This window comes from Oppia nitens, unplaced genomic scaffold, assembly GCF_028296485.1.
Source record: "Oppia nitens isolate AA-2021 unplaced genomic scaffold, nextdenovo-longstitch-racon4-pilon3 scaffold1_pilon_pilon_pilon, whole genome shotgun sequence".
NCBI classification, from domain to species: domain Eukaryota; kingdom Metazoa; phylum Arthropoda; class Arachnida; order Sarcoptiformes; family Oppiidae; genus Oppia; species Oppia nitens.
Window position 1 is genome coordinate 6,059,725 of NW_026533199.1, and position 18,482 is coordinate 6,078,206.

The 18,482-nt window shown below is 31.0% G+C and overlaps 1 protein-coding gene across 1 annotated transcript; it reads left to right on the forward strand.

The window, feature by feature from the left end:
- The first annotated feature begins 483 nt into the window (after positions 1-483).
- LOC128952098 (laminin subunit alpha-like) lies at positions 484-17,209 on the forward strand. The gene is made up of 28 exons (XM_054297434.1): positions 484-823; positions 910-1,023; positions 1,155-1,307; positions 4,491-4,620; positions 4,681-4,787; positions 4,847-5,017; positions 5,095-5,517; positions 5,575-5,631; positions 5,707-5,753; positions 5,837-5,943; positions 6,080-6,526; positions 6,615-6,722; positions 6,842-6,895; positions 6,970-7,223; positions 7,301-7,371; positions 7,439-8,681; positions 8,746-9,262; positions 9,324-9,418; positions 9,487-9,647; positions 9,725-9,915; positions 9,992-10,039; positions 10,108-10,877; positions 10,943-10,990; positions 11,059-11,300; positions 11,383-11,444; positions 11,522-12,441; positions 12,522-16,700; positions 16,764-17,209. The coding sequence occupies exons 1-28, from the start codon at positions 686-688 to the stop codon at positions 17,097-17,099; spliced, it is 11,193 nt and encodes a 3,730-aa protein (XP_054153409.1). The 5' UTR covers positions 484-685; the 3' UTR covers positions 17,100-17,209.
- Positions 17,210-18,482: the final 1,273 nt, after the last annotated feature.

Consider the following 18,482-nt stretch of genomic DNA (forward strand, 5'->3'; position numbering starts at 1 on the left):
ACAACATAATTATTAATAAAATAGAAATGTTAATTAAATTTTATTAATTTTTATTATTTATAAAATTATATACGATTTTTATCAGAATTTTATTTAAAATCAAATATTGAAATGAAATACAAAACTGATAAATAATGTGTAAGATTGTAGGGAAAGGCCTTTGTGTTTGTCATTTGAAATAATGACATCTAAGTAAAGATCTTTAGACTCGTTTCAACTCTCTCTCTCTCTCTCTCTCTCTCTCTCTCTCTCTCTCTCTCTCTCTCTCTCTCTCTCTCTCTCTCTCTCTCTCTCTCTCTCTCTCTCTCTCTTTCTCTCTTTACTCTGTTTTGCCTCTTTTCTTGACAACTCTTCAGGCGTGGTCTATATTCTGTATACATTTGAATGCATTTATTTATATCTTACAACTGATTACAGTTCAGCCAAATGAAGGTTCTCTGAAACTGCTAATAACTGTTCAAATGACTGTCCCCTTCAAACACATGGGTTTCCTATTACACACATTAAGTTTGAGAGGCTGTAAGGCATAGAGAAATTGTACAGTAATTCACAATTGACTCTCAGAATAAAGAGAGAAAAATATAGAAAGTTTAGTTTATGAGGGAGTAGTTGTTGAGGCAATTGATTTAAGACAGACTAATATTACAATCATTTATGTGTTTATAAATATAGACAAACATTTAAAATGAGAGACAATGCAATAGTCAGGTGTACTAAGCATTGGCCTCTGGTCTTACTAATAGCAGTTTGTCTGAATCCATACGATTTAGTTTCGGCTCAAGTGTTGAATCCGCCGTATTTTAACTTAGCTGAGGGAAGAAATGTATGTCTTATCCATTACTCCTTAAATTTTCATATAAATTATAGTTATATTAAAAAAAAGTTAATTATATTAAAATAATTTTTAAGATCACAGCGACAGCAACTTGTGGTGAGAATCTTCCCGAACCTGAACTCTACTGCAAACTTGTCGGATCCAATTGGTTGGACAAACCCGATAACGTTCACATCAATTTAATTCAGGTTTTTATTTCTACTAATTATTATAAACTAGATTTTACTTATATAGTTATAGTATTATATTAAGTTATTATATAATACATTAATAAGAAATTACAATAAAAGTTAAAATTTTAATGAAATCATGAAATCAGGGACAAGCCTGTGACTACTGTGATCCTAATGATCAAAACAGAGCTCATCCGCCACAATATGCCATCGATGGTACCGAACGTTGGTGGCAAAGCCCACCTCTTTCTCGAGGAACTAAATATAATGAAGTGAATCTTACCATTGATTTGGGACAAGTATGTTATGCTTTATAATCATATACTTTATTTTAATTATTAAAATAAATCAATAGCATTATAATTATTAGTTTTAAAAAATTCATTTTTTTCTCTACAATTTAATTATTTTCTATAAAATATATGATATTAGCAATACATTTGCTGCACATATGATATTACATTATAAATTATAATTTATAATATACTGTATTTATGATATATGCACTGTATGTATAAGTTCAATATAATGCACTGAAATATTAATATATTATTTAAGAAACCAATTGTGATAAATATTTTCTATTAACCATTTTTAATGAATTATTTAATACATAGTTATTATAAGTAGTGTTGGTAATTTTTCGCAATTCAATTTTCGATTGCCGCAATTGCGGAAAATTGCGTGAAATTGCTTGAAATTGCGCGCATGAGGGAATGTATAAAAATTAACTTTGAAAACGTTAAAAATTTTGTTTACAATAGATTAAGAGAATTTACTAATTTATTATTATTTTTACATGGTTTTTAGATGGCAACATTTTATGATAAAATAATTAAATTTTATATAATTAATTTATGTTTTTATTCATATTGCTTTGCCATTTAAATTTTGTTAATTTTTTAAAAATTATAAATTGTTCTATTTTACAATTGCGATTTTCGCAATCGAGCTTTTTGCAATTGCGGCAATTTCACGCAATTTCCGAGCAATGCAATTGCGCATTTTGCAATCGGTACATCACTAATTATAAGACATTTATTTGACAACATAAAGATTTAAATTATAAATATGATATTATACAGATTACAGATTATAATTTTTATATTAAATAAATAGCATATGCTATACATTATATATGCAATATACTGTATATAGTATATACAGTATTGTACTGTATATACTGTAATATATGTATGTTTATAAACTTTATTTTAAACATATAATATAATATTAAACAAGAGATAAAATGGTATGAGCTGGAGTATCATAATTATAAATATGATAGAATTGCTCCAGATCATCCTATATTTTAAGATATTTAGCTAAATATTTTTTAAAAATTATACATTGATAGTCTTTATAAAATGGTTTGAAGTACTGTATATCAATTTACAGAGAAATGTAAAAATGCTATATATTTAGTGATTATTTCAAAATATATTGTTTTAATACAATTCCATTATATTAATAATTATGATTATCCAGTACTAACCCATCTATCATTGCTTTATACAATATTGAGAAATTCCAGTTTAACTTTTTATTTTTAAAAAAAACTGTTTGCTGAATAAGATAATGTATTATAATTTTATTAATATAATTAAACTTTATAGATTATTAAGATAAGCAATATAATGTAAAATACAATATATATAATTACATTTAAGATAAATAATTTAATTATTTTAAATATTATTATTAAAATGGTATAAATACTAATTTAACAAAATTTATATATGATATAATCATATAGCTTACATTTAGTAATTATATTTTACTATATTTAAAAAAATTTGCTAATAATTTAATTAGATTTATATACATAAAAAAAATTAATATCAATGGTATTCGAACATACAATTAAAATCATAACAAACATTGATTGTTAATTTTACTTTAATAGCTTAAAACTATTTGATTAATTTTAATAATTTACTTCTAATAATAATAGTCAACCAAAAAAGTTAATACCACATAATAATCGCAACTATTATGATAAACTTGATGTCACACAAGTGTAATCTGTATTGAAGTTATAAAATTACTTAATTTGATTTTCAATTTAACTTTCAAATTGACTTAATAAATAAATTTGATTTTTATTTTGTAACTTTTTATATATTATAAAATACTTTATTAATTTAAACTAATTTAAAAATTTCATATATTATATACAATATATAAATTCAATTTTTTAATCAAATTAAAATCTAGTAACTATTTCTGTAAAGTAATAATTTCAAAGTGGTTTGTTTAAAATTTAAAGATAGTATTGAAAACTTGTATAATTAATCATGAGTTAAATTATTAATATAAAAATTGTTATTTAATCACTTTAATTGAATGCTTACTACAGTATAATCTACTGTTACCGGTATATTAAACAACGTTATGTATAAAATTACTGTAATTTGTGTTATCATATATAAAATATTTATATTACTGAAGTACTTTAGTATTGTATTAAATGCGATAAAATCTGAAAAACTACTTACTATTTAATTGCTATAATTACTATATAATTATACTATAAATCCTTTTATTGCTATAGTTTTTCATTTAATAAATAAATCGGAAATATCCTAAAATCTATATTTCCAATCAAATATGTATTCTGCAAATACTGTATATTAAATATTCAATAGTTTAGTTATAATTTGATATTTAATAAAATTATATCATTAATAATTTAATAATTATTAGTTATTAAAAAAGATAATATTATAATTAGTCTTTGTTTTATTTTAATAACAACTTATAAACAACTTATACAATATATTATATGAAAACTAAGAATTATATACAATATTAAATTTTTTTTAAATAAAAAATAGATTAAAATTTTATTATAATTACTGTACATGCATAAAAATTATTAATTTTAATTATCTACGTAAAAATTTTTAAAAATTTTTATTAAAATTTAAATTATTGAGATACCGCACTTCCCGATGTTAGCATATCGGTGCCATTTGACACAACTACAGTATTTATTTTACACTATAGCATTATATGGCTCTATCTTAAAATCAGACCCGTATCAGACTCCCGACTCATGGTTTTTTGAATATCTAATAAACCATATTTTCAATATAAAAATGAATACCCTTAATGTTAATAATTTTTAGCTCTTTTAACGGGTCTGATGCTATTATCTGGTCAATCATAAGAGTAAATAAAAATGATAAATTATAAATATATTCAGTATAAAATTGTTTATAACATTTGCCACTTTTGGTCATTTTTATATTAAAAATATGGTTTACTAGATATTCAAAACAAAAAAATTACGAGTCAGGAGTCTTATGCGGGTTCTGATAGTAAGATAGATTCCATTAAATTAGTCCCAAAATCCATAGTTTGCAATAATATATATTTTTTCAGTTCTAATACAGAGAGAAGTTATTTTCTAAAAACTATTTTAGTCTATTTTGTTACTAATTATATAATAATTATAATATAAAATGTATTATATATAGGAATTTAATGTGGCTTATGTATTTATTAAAATGGGAAACTCTCCCCGACCCGGGGTCTGGGCCTTAGAAAAGTCAAGAGATTATGGAAAAGTATTCACTCCGTGGCAATACTTTGCTGATACACCTGGAGGTGACAATTAGTTTAAATTTAAAATAGTTATTAAAAACAATTTACTTTTTTATTATATAGATTGTGTTCATTATTTTGGTCCACAATCTTTGGGTCCAATTATAAGAGATGATTCTGTATTATGTGAAACAAGATTTTCTAAAGTAGTTCCTCTTGAAGGCGGAGAAGTAATAATTAAAGAATAAAAATATTTAAAATTATAGTCATAACAAATATATTAAAATAGATAGCAATATCATTGTTAAACGGAAGACCCAGTGCTGACAACTTTTCTATATCAGCGGCACTTCAAGAGTGGAGTATTGCCACAAACATTAGACTTCGTCTGTTGAGACCAAAGACAACTTTAGGGCATCTTTTATCAGTTGCCAGACAAGACCCGACTGTTACCAGAAGAGTAAGTTTTACAGAAAAAAAATAATTTAAAAATATTAACGATTGACACACTAATCAACTTATAAATATCTTTTATAGTATTTCTATTCAATAAAAGATATTAATATCGGTGGCCGTTGTGTATGCAATGGTCACGCGTCCCAATGCGACCAAATAGATCCCAATGATCCTTACCGAGTAAGTTGCAAATGCACGCGAAACACGTGCGGCAATCAATGTGAACGCTGTTGTCCCGGATATCAGCAAAAAGAGTGGAGAAGAGCTACTATAAACAATCCATATGTTTGTGAAAAATGCAATTGTTTTGATCATTCAGAGGAATGTCTTTATGATAAACAAATTGATAATAAAAAACTTAGTCTCGATATAAATGGCAAATACAATGGCGGAGGTGTTTGTGTCAATTGTCGTCATAATACTGAAGGTATTAATTGTAATAAATGTAAATCCGGTTTCTTTCGGCCAAGAAATAAACCCCTCGACGCTCCTGATGTTTGTCAGGTATTATAATATTTATTATTTATTGTATCTGTATTTATAAATTAATTATATTGTTAGCCATGTAATTGCAATACTCATTATTCAACTGGCAATTGTACAGAAGGCAATGGACAGGTATGAATATTTTTTCAAACAAATTCAATGTATTTCTTGTATAGTAACTAATCAACTAATGAATAACATTTATAGTGTGAATGTAAACCAAACTTTTTATCACCACTTTGTGATCAATGCAGGTATTAATATATCAATAAAATAATTGTTAAACATATTTTATAACATAATGTAAGCTAATTATATAAATTATTTAAAAAATAAGTTATGGCTATTTTGGATATCCTGAATGCCAAGAGTGTCATTGTTTTCCAAACGGAACGCACGGAAATGTATGCGAGTTGAGGACGGGTTCGTGTCCTTGCATTGAGGGTATGAATCAATATATTATTAATTTATTATAAATCTATTAAAAAAATATATAATAATTTTTAAAATTAATAATTAAGTAATTAATTAAATAATTGATAAGCTATATAGATAGTTAAAATATATTGTATAATTAAAGGATATACCGGTAAATTTTGTAAACAATGTGCTCAAAGATATTATGGTTTTCCAAAATGTGAGTCCTGTAACTGTCACACCACTCATTCGGTTACCGATGTTTGCGACATAAGCTCCGGTCAGTGTCAGTGCGCCCATAGTTTTGGTGGCAGAAAATGTAATGAATGCGATGTTGGCTTTTATGATTACCCTCGATGTCAATTCTGTTCATGTGATCCGAGCGGAACAACAGACAAAATATGTAACAATCAAACGGGTATTTGTTTTTGTAAAGAAGGATATGCTGGCAATCGTTGCGATACTTGTGCTCCAAATTATTATGGATTTCCCAATTGTACGAAATGTATGTGCGATGAAATTGGGTCTTATAGTCAGTTATGCGATATGTATGGTAAATGTGTTTGTCGTCAAAACTTTGGAGGTCTTAAGTGCGGTGACTGTTCTCCCGGTTAGTTAATTATTGTATTCATATATAATAATAATAATAATAAAATATAAAAATATTTATTTATTTATTATTATAAATACTATTATAGGATTTTATAAATATCCTGAATGTTTGCCGTGTAGTTGTGATTATAGGGGCAGTAATGGTGTGTCTTGTGATTACGCCGGCAGATGTATTTGTGGCGACAGATTTGAAGGTAAATTAATAATAATATATTTTATGTATATTTAATTGATAAATATCTTTAAATATTGACAATAATTGACAATAATTGACAATAATTGACAACAATTATATTATTTTTATTATAAACAGGAGAGAAATGTGACAAATGTAGAGAAGGGTATTATAACTTTCCTCGATGTGAAGGTTTGTATATTTTTTATAATTCTATATTATAATTATAAAATTGATTATATATATATATATATATATATATATAGAGTGTAATTGCAATCCGGCCGGTTTGGTGGCACAGTTTGGTGGATGTGATAAAGTACAGGAGGGAAAGTTATGTGAATGCAAACAACGAGTTACGGGACGTATTTGTAATCAATGTAAGGATTTGTATTGGAATTTGCAAATAACTAATCCATTTGGTTGTGAGGACTGCTTATGTAATCCAAACGGTACTATCAATGGTATTGGTTTATGTAATACTGAATCGGGAGAGTGTCTCTGCAAACACAATGTTAAGGTATATATTGATTTTTAAATAATAAATTTCATATGAATTATATATAAATATATAACTTATCATTTTTGATGATAAAGGGGAGAGTATGTGATTCTTGTAAAGATGAAACATATGGACTGACATCAGGAAATGTATTTGGATGTGTCAGGTAATCGACATTACATTTGCATAGTAGACAACCTTTAGTTTTATATAAATGTTAATTAAATATTTAGCTGTAATTGTGATTTCGGTGGTTCCATTCATTCCGTATGTAATAAGACAACCGGTCAATGCTATTGTCGTCCCCGAGTTAAAGGTCAAAGATGTACTGAGCCCATGGATGTCATGTATTTCCCGACTTTCTATCAATTTCAATATGAAGCTGAGGACTGGCGCAATCCAACCGGATCTCCGGCCAGATTTGGTTACGATTCTGACTTATTTAACGACTTTTCGTGGAGAGGTTACGCCACCTTCACTGACCTCCAGAGAGAAATCATTACAAATATAACAATACAAAAGCCAAGTATTTATCGCTTAATAATTCGTTTTGTAAACTTAAACAGTGAGACAATCAGTGGTACACTTACGCTGACTCCGTCTGAATCATTCGGTGAAACACAACAGAGCAGTTCCATTCATTTTGAACCGACTAAAGACCCCAAACTCGTGTATGTTGTCGGCAAACCCGGACTCATAATCCCTCCATTTGTTCTCAATCCGGGCCAATGGGGAGCGTCACTCAAAGTCGATAAAAATGATTTACTCGTCGATTATATAGTTCTTATTCCTCAATCATATTTTGATCAAACAATATATGAGGAGAGGACGACTGCCCCGTGCAAACTCAATGCTCAACACAATTGTCGACACTATGCTTACCCTGATTTTCCAGAGGAAAGTTCAATAGTTAGGGCACAGTCAGCATTTATAATGGATGGTGACATCCGATCAAATGCTGAAGTACTAAACGATTTGGATGTTATTAAAAAACTCAATTACGAAGGAAATATGGCTCGTCTAGACTCAAGACAATCAAAAATTTTTGTTGATTTGGCTGTCAATAAACCGGACTCTTATGCCTTTATAATCAGTTATCACAACCCATTCAGTGACGATATTAAAAATAATGAATCGTCTAAACTGACTCTCGAAATCAAGAATACCAATGGAGATATCATTAAGACATCTAATGTTATGTTAGGCAACTGTCCCTATAGTTTCATTTGCAGACAAATAGTAACAGAGCCGAGCGGACAAATTGGCACTCATGAGTTAGACTCAAGTTTTATACAGTTGTCATTAGGTTTACCCAATAGTTTAGCTGAAGATCGTATCATTATTTTAGATGCAATTGCAGCGGTTCCTTATCCTAATAACTGGAGAATTGATAATTTGATTCCAAGATTTGTTTGCATTAAAAAGAATGGACAATGTATTGAATCCACTTTTTCAGTGGTTCCCGAAGCTAACAAAGTTTGTTATATTTTTTTATCTAATTTTATGTTTTGATATTTTCTAATACATTGCAAAATTTCAGATCGAGTTAGAAAAAGATCAAAACAAAGATCGCATATCCAGTAGATTACCATTTGAATCAAAAGATTCATTAGATCCCAGTCTTCCCAAATTAATATATTTGGAGGAAAAAGAGCCGACAGTAGATATCAGAGGAACAGTACCTCGAAAAGGCTTATATACATTTGTATTGCATTATTTTCAACCGGAAAATCCAGGCTTTGAATTGGAAGCACTCATTCAAAATGGTTTGTTTCATAACGGAATCATTTCGGTAGATCACTGTCCGAGTCGTACCGGTTGTCGATCACTGATTAGACAGCGCGACACAAATGTCACCTTTTTTCAAGTAGAGGATAGTTTTATGTTAACACTGAAAGCTCCCGAAAGAAAAAACATTTGGGTTGACTATATTCTAGCCGTTCCCGTTGATCACTACGATCCGGCCATTCTTGAAGTCAAACCTGAAGACAAATCCACTAATTTGATGTCTCAATGTTTTAAAAATTCATTTTATATTAACACTGATGAAGCAAATGGTCAGTTGGAAAAATTATAGATTAATTTTAATTTATAATTGTATTTACTTTTATTTTGCAGAAGCGTGTCGTGCATTCATTTTCTCGATAACTGTTGATTTCAATGGAGGAGCCCTTCCCTGTCAATGCAATACTGATGGTTCCCATGATTTTAAAGTATGCAAAATACTAAACTTAAGTGTCAAACATTAAGTAATAATATTTTTAAAAATTATTATATTCAGTGCAAACATTTTGGTGGTCAATGTAATTGTAAACCCAATGTTATTGGCCGAACGTGTTCGCGATGTAAGACTGGATTTTATGGCTTTCCTCAATGCAAACCATGCAATTGTCCGTCAACTGCAGTTTGTCATCAGGTGACCGGTGAATGTATTTGTCCTAGGTACTAATCCAAACAGTTTTATTATAAATTATAACTTATAATAATTAAATTTAATTAAAATTTGATGTTTATCTCAGAGGAGTTACTGGAGAGCAATGTAATAAATGTCTTCCTCTGACTTTCGGATTTGATCCCATCATTGGGTGTGTGGACTGTGATTGTGAACCATATGGTGTCCAAAATCGTGACTTACAATGTGATGTTGAAACTGGTAATTGTAATTGTAAGTCAAATATAATTGGTCGCAATTGTAATAAATGCAAATCAGGTTTGTTAGTCATTTAACTGTTTATTATTAAAATTTACAAATAATTGATAATTACAGTAAACTTTGATTATAATAGGATTTTGGTCTTACCCTCATTGTCAGTACTGTAGATGCGATCTCAGAGGTATTAATAAAGTTTTAATTAATCGGTAGTTTTTAAAATTATTGAAAACTTTTGAACCTAAAAAATAGGTACCACTGATGATATATGTGATCAAAGCACATCCCGATGTTTTTGTAAAGATAATGTCGATGGAGAGTATTGTGATCAGTGTAAACCAGACTCATATTATTTAGAGGAGAATAATGTGTTGGGATGTACTAAATGCTTCTGTTTTGGTACAACCGATCGATGCACCAGTTCTTCACTAAAAACTATTCAATTGAGTGCAATGGATGTCGGATGGAAAGTCGTCACACTTTTATTCACCGAAAAATATATGAGAGTTCACTCAGTTAGTGATCAACACGCAAGCGTTGAATACGAATCGGGAAAAATAAAATCAAAACAACCGACGGTAACGGCATCGGACACGACTGACAATATTATTCTTTATTATTCATTACCCGAACAATACTTAGGAAATAGAATTACCTCTTATGGAGGCCTTCTTCGCTATAAAATCTTAAATAATAATAAAAACAGTTTGGATTCGACCAGCTTTGGTGCCGCAGATTTAGTTCTTGAGGGAAACAATATCACTATAATCCATGAGCACATCGAACAGCCCGCCATTGATGAGACATTCGAGTTTAGGGCCAAAATCATTGAAAGAGAATTTCGACATTTGAATGGACACGACGTGAGTCGGGAACAGCTGATGATGGTTTTGGTCAAATTGAAAGCTATTTATATTAGAGGAACTTATTTTGATCCCATTTCTGAAATAGTTTTAGAAAATGTTTTATTGGATAAATCGGTTGACGGAAAACGTATGAGTGATGCTCCGCGTTCTTTCACTGTATGACTTTATATCAAACTATTTCAATACTAATAGGATTTTCATTGCTTTACATTTACTTATAGGTCGAACAATGCATTTGTCCACCAAATTATAAGGGAACATCTTGTGAAGTATTATTTAACATTAAATATCTATTTTTTTATAAATATCTAAATAAATTGATTGCTAATTTAAATAGGACTGCGCATCTGGATATTACAGAGCACCCACTGGTCCTTATTTAGGCTTTTGTGTCCCCTGTTCCTGTAATGGAAAATCTAATGAATGCGATCCCATTACCGGCAAATGTTTTAATTGTCAATTTAATACAGAGGGTGATCATTGCGAGAGATGTATTTCAGGTTATCATGGAGATGCTACTAGAGGTACTCCCTATGATTGTCTCATATGTGCCTGTCCACTACCATTAGCTAGTAATAAGTAAGTTATAATTGGTATAACTAATATTAATTTAAACATTTTCTAAAATTGTTTTTAATTTAAATATTTATAATTTTAAAAGTTTTGCCACGAGTTGCGAAGTGTCSCCAAATGGACTAGAAATTAGTTGTCAGTGTAATCAAGGTATATATATATATATACTGTATATATATATTATTTAATAATTTTATTAATTTCWTGTATTAAAAAAATATTTAAAGGTTATTATGGGACGCGATGTGATGTATGTGCTGCCGGACATTATGGTAGACCAGAAGTTATTGGTAGTAGTTGTCAATCGTGTAATTGCAGTGGAAATATAGATTATGAAGACCCGACAAGTTGTGAATCAACAACAGGTCAATGTCTTAAATGTTTGCATAACACGGGTGGCAGTGATTGTGAGAGATGTGTGAATGGATATTATGGCGATGCTATTCACACGAAAAACTGTTCCGAGTGTTTGTGCGATAACTGCGGTACTGATGTATGCAATCATTTGACGGGTCAGTGTCAATGTCGGACCAATGTTGTCGGTGATAATTGCGATCGCTGTGCACTCGATCACTGGGATTTCAAGTCATGTCAAGGCTGTCGTAAATGTTTGTGTCAAATTGGAGCCATTGGAACCAATTGTGATGATGAGACGGGACAATGTATGTGTAGGCCTGGAGTTACCGGCAAGAAATGCGAAATTTGTGAACCGGGATATTGGAAATACAGTCAATTTGGTTGTACATCATGTAATTGTGTCGATAAGTACTCTTATGGAGCTGTTTGTGATCAACAAACAGGACAATGTCAGTGTATGCCCGGTGTTATCGGTGACAAATGTGATAGTTGTCCTCACAGATGGGTTTTCATTCCAAAATCTGGATGTCATGAATGCGGTCTTTGTGTTCACGAGTTATTAGATGATACGGACGGTCTTCAACAACTGATTGATCCATTAAGACTTGAAATACAAGACACATCTTCATCAGTATTTGCTTACAGACGACTTAGTCATGTAAATAAGTCTTTGCTCAAGAATGAAGAGTTGGTCAATGAGATGAAGAAAAATCCTAAACAAATAAATTTGGTTCCGCTCTTCACAAAAGCTCAGAATCTCAACGATGAAGTCGACTCTTTGCTTAGTAAAGTAAGTTGTAATACATTTTACAATAATATACAATACATTATACTTTTATACATAATTTACATTTAAATAATTATTTTCAGAGCGATTCCACACTAAAACAAGTGGCAAAAGTTTTAGTCGACGCCTTAGCTTTAAGAGAGGACTCCATAACAAACGATAAACTTATCAGTGAATCAATTGTCAAGACATCTCTTGTTGTCGAAGATATTAAGAAACTGGAAGAAGGTTTTCGATTAGCATCCGTTCAGATCGGACAGAGTATTGATAGGAGAGTATCTGAAGCAGATTGGATGGCACAAGAAGTTAGGAACAGAACTTTTACAGAATCGCATAACAAATCTAAAGTCGAGTTAGAAGAAGCCAAACGTTTTCTTGAAAATATTGAAGTATTCATAGAGCCGGCGATATCAACCAAAAATCAAATCAATGTTACTCTTAATAATGTATTGAATGTCATTAAATTATTATCTGAATTAATGAACAAAAGTCATGACTCTCTCAAAATTATAGTCAAAGTTGAAGAACTTAATTCTCAAAGTCTTAATCGACAGTTTGATCGCTACCTTAACTCAATAAAGAGTGACAATGAAGACGTTCAACAAATGATAAGCAAAGCCAACGAATTACTCGATGACACTAAAAAGTCTTTAACTTCTTCTGAATCATTAATCATAGATTTAGCTCAAATGTCTCGCAGATTAAAAAGTGATACAACAAAATTCAATGAAACAATGATAAATAGACAATCAGAAGTGGATCAAATTCATCCTAAAGTATCAAACGCTGTATCGCACGCCTCATCTTTAAAGAAACAAAGTGAAGAATTGGAGCGAATGTTTTCAGACACAAGAAATAAAGCAACGGATCCATTAAAAGCAGCCAATGCTTACAATTCAATCGTAGACTTATTAGAAAATGCCACTAAAGGATCCAATTCTGCGATTGAAAATTCACAAAAAGTATCTACAGATTCAGCTCTTCGTGATTTACTTGAATATAAAACCAAAAGTCATGATTTGTCTAACGATTCACAAAATTTAAACAGAAAAGTTAATACAGAATTAGCTGATCCACTGTCACAAAGCATACTAAAAGTTAATAATATAGAGAATCACATAAATTCTTCAACAATTAATAAGAAAAATATTGAAGAAGAATTAAAAAAATTACCAAATCTTAAATCTATTCAAGAATTAGGCATAAAAGTGACCACTGCTGTAGACATGGCCGAAGTGTCAACAAAGAAAAACAATGATAATGTCGAAGAATTAGTAACAAAAATTGAACAAATGAAGGAAAATACAGATAAAGTGCCACAAGATTTGAATGATGTGAGTAATGCTATACGTATGAGTCAGAGCTATATTGAACACATCTCAAGTCATACTCCCGGCAAAAATAAAATCGATGAGATTAGGGCTCATTATGATAAGCTTAGGGCTCAAAGGGATGGATACAAACAAATTATTCATGACTTACAACGTAAAATTGATTTGGCCAGACATCAAGCCAACCGAATCAAAGTGGCCACAGAGTTCCGAACCGATTCACACCTTCAACTTAATAATCCCGTTTCCCTAAGAGAATCAGCCACTCATACAAAACTATCGCTTTTCTTCAGAACTTCTGAACCAAATGGTTTGTTGGCTTATATTGGAAATCCAATTGCAATCTTACAAAAGTCTAAACAAAAGAGACAATCAGATTCAGATGATGAAGAAAAGAAAGAAGATGAAGACACTGTTAATTCGAGAAGAAAAGCAACTGATTTTATGTCATTAGAAATACAATCAGGAAATGTTGTGTTGACCTGGGATTTAGGATCCGGTGCTTCCAATCCTATTCGTAATGATAAATATGTAAGCGATTGGAAATGGCATCAAGTGATTGTTGAACGTATTGGAAAATCAGTTAAAGTTGTTGTTAAATCGCCGCCAGAAGAAGGGGATCCAATTGATGTGTCGACAATAGAAGGGTCACTTCAGGGGCCGTCTAGTGTTTTCAATTTAGATCAACAATATTCCCGTATATTTATTGGTGGCATACCTGATAACATTCACATACAAAATGAAGTTCAATACAAACGTTTTAAAGGCTTTATTGAGGATATAGTCCTCGGAGAAAATCCATTGGGTTTGTGGAACTTCAGGGAATCAAATAATGTTTTGGCCACTAAAGAGAGGGAAGCATTGGGTAATCTTGAGTCAGCTGATGGTCTCTACTTTGATGGCAGTGGTTATGCAATCCTTCCGCGAGGAAGACTTAACTTAACCATTGAAACATATATTAGATTGAAATTTAAAACCTTTGCTAAAGACGGACTATTGTTTCTTATTGGTCACGAAAGAGACTTTTTAGCAATTGAAATGAGGGATGGATTAGTTAATTTCAAATATGATTTGGGAAGTGGTCCGTATGCTATTACTTCGGGTGAGACATACAATGATGGCAAATGGCATTCACTTATTGCTAATAGATTTGAAAAAGAAGGCGCTATATCTATAGATGGTATTCCTAAAACACACGGAGAAGCAATTGGTCTGAACAAAGAGTTATCTACAACTGACGATATCTATATAGGAGGTTATCCTAATCATCACTTTTACTATGAAGTGACAAATGTAGACTTCGAAGGCTGTCTTAAAGAGCTRCAGATTGGAACAGAACAACAAAATCTGCAAAATATTAAAGAAATGTTGAGAGCAGTGCCGGGATGTCCGTCTACTTCTGGCCGAACGGCATCTTTTAGTAATGATTCGACCGGTTATGTGGCCATTGAGTCCAATCTCAATCTCGATCGTAACGTTCAAATAACTCTTAATTTTAAAACTATTAATCCAAAAGGTCTACTATTTTTCGTATCAAATGCTGATCTCTCATCGAATTTGGCCATTTATCTCGAAGATGGAACACTTAATCTTAAGGTACAACCGGGTGGATCAATTCGAACTGAACATCGAACATATAATGATAAACAATGGCATTATATTACCGCCAGTTTTACACCCGAAAGATTACGATTAGATGTCGATGATATAAATGCATTTACTATAGAGACTAATGAGAAAAATGAGTTAACTTTAGGCGAAACAAAGACAATATATTTTGGAGGAGTTCCGCAACAAATCTCGTCTCTGGAAAACTTTGATTCAAGTATTCCGACTTCTTTTGTCGGATGTTTAGGTGATGCGACTGTCAATGAAAAAGTTCAAAACTTTGCCGACACTAACAATAGAGTGAACGCATCTCTCACAAGTTGTCCTCTAACTGATCACATGTCTCCGTATGATGAGACAAAGGAAGAGATTAGACCGATCACTGATGCAATTCGATCTACTGATAAGCCAAATGGTATGGTTGAGACAACTTCGAGAGTGCCATACATTATAACCCGATCGACAACACAACCTCCGCCTATAGGTCAGTGTAGGCTATCGAGAGTTCCTTCTAAGGACTCGAAGACGTCTGGCGATAATGCTCTTAGATTTGGAGACACGCATTGGAGTCGACATGAGTTTTCAATTTCATCAGAAGTGGCCAACGATCTGACTGATGAAAGCGGTTTCCAAATAGAATTTAAAACAACTCAAGAGGAAGGGGTCATATTTTATGTAACATCTGCTAATCATATCGATTATGTTAGCCTTTACTTAATGGAGGGAAAAGTACATTACGCCTGGGATTGTGGTTCTGGTAGAGCTATTATTGCATCAAATTATAACTATAGCGATGGTCAGTGGCATAAAGTAACGTTTAGTCGTAAAGGTCAGAGAGGTCTACTCAGAATAGATGACGAAAGAGAAGAGTACTCGAGTATGTCTGCCGGTCAGACAAACTCATTGAATGTTAAGTCTCCCATATATATCGGTGGTATTCCTGAAGAGTTAAGTAAATCAGCGAAAAACAATTTGCGAGGAATTGATAAACCGGGATCTTTGTCATCACATGTCGTCACATCATTTCCGGGATGTCTTCGAGAGCTCACAATTCATGCAAACAAATATGACTTTGGAGTACAAAGTGTTGGTTACAATGTATCGCAATGTGTGGACTCAGTAGAGTTGGGATCGTTCTTCCATTCAGACGGCGGACACATTCGGCTTTACGACGAATTTAGAGTCGGCTCTCAATTCTTCATTAATCTTGAGATTAAACCACGAACTCTATCGGGTGTACTGTTGGCTGTATTTGGCAAAAGTGATTACCTATTGATTTACTTAAATGATGGCGATTTGATATTTAGTGTGGATAACGGAGCCGTAAGATTAATTTGATTTTTAATTTTATCAAGGTTAAATTAATTTAATTATGTTTATATTTAGGGAGCAATTAATGTGACGTTTAATCCATCTTCAAAATACTATTTTTGTGACGGGGAATGGCATACAGTTCAGGCCAGCAAAATCAATAATGTAGTTACTCTTAGTATTGATAAGCAATCACTGGAACCGGGTATTGGTATCGGAGGCGTCTCATCTACTGATACTAAAGACCCGCTTTATATCGGCGGAGTGCCAGTGGATGTCAAACAATCTAAAGGTTTAGTCGATAACTTTGTTGGATGTTTACGTATACTTGAGATGAATAGTCGCCGACATTCACTAACTCAGGCCAGGATTGAAGGACACGTCACTCTCAACACATGCTCTACCCTTTAAACAACTATATCTATGTCTTTATGTGTGCATTATATTCATTGAATACTCAATATATCAATCGATAAATTTATCAAAAATCTTAATAATCTCTAATTTTAAAAATTAATTTATACGCTTTATATTACTTTTTTATAATCAAAAATTCATACAATATTTTATTACACGATTTAATTTTGTAAAAGTATATAAAAAGATTTTCTTTAAACATATTAAAAGTGTTCAATATTTGTATGTTGTTTCATAAAACTTATAATAAAAATATAATGAGTATTGATTTGAGAGAATGGCAATCAATTTTTTAATATAAAAAATTCACTTCAAATTTATAATAGGATAGTATACTCTTATTGTGTCAATTTTGATCCCTGACTGAGAGCTACCAGAGCAACAATAGAGCAACAGTTCACTCTTATACAGCATTGTGTTCAATATATTGTCAGTTATATTCATGTTTTCATATTCAGTATTATTAACAAGAGATGCTTTGATGTATGTAATAGTGCTAACAGTGCTAACAGTACTCTAATAGTGTTGTGAGACTCCGGCAAAAAGGCATATTAGTGACACACTGTATGCTATCGTTGTATATAATATATAGAAATAATGTACAGTTATATGACTTTATAGAATTTGATGCTTCAATAAACTTATATTGAATGCAATATATATATATATATATATATGTGATGAGGATTTTATCAGTTGTGAGTTCAATACAATGATTGCATTGTAAAGCAGTGATGCGTTCAAATTGGCCCTAAATCAAGGGTCAAAAAGGCCAATACATGTGATCAGTGAAACCTTATTCAATAATTACCACTCCATTCAAACCAGTCATTCCTCAACACTGATCAAAACCATTGCTTTGTTTTTCTAATAACCTTAACATACAGTATAACACTATATATTGGAAAAATAAATAAGTTTAATAGCATTTACTATACCAGTATATATCATAATTAAGCATTATATAATGCAATATAATACAATGAATTGCATATTAATTTCAATTTATAACTTAATTTGTTGTAATTGCATCAATCAACGGCACAAATAATAAAATTAGCAAAAATTTTATGAAAAGCATATTTTCACTGATAATAGTTAACTCAAGTGAAGTCAGTTATGAAACAACTCTTGAATTTATAGAGTTAAGCAATACTTATACATTATAGTAGTAATGATAGCATACTTTTTTAAATAGCTTTCATTATAACTTCAATTGATATCTACTCTTAAAGTATGTTTCGGTTTACATTGCGATTAGAGTTTAATTTATCTTTAGTTATTACTTAGCTATACTAACCATATAATTGACAAATGTTTAGTTTTTATTTAAGATTTGCTGTCGAAGATCGTAGTGCTTGTAATGGCAATGCTTGT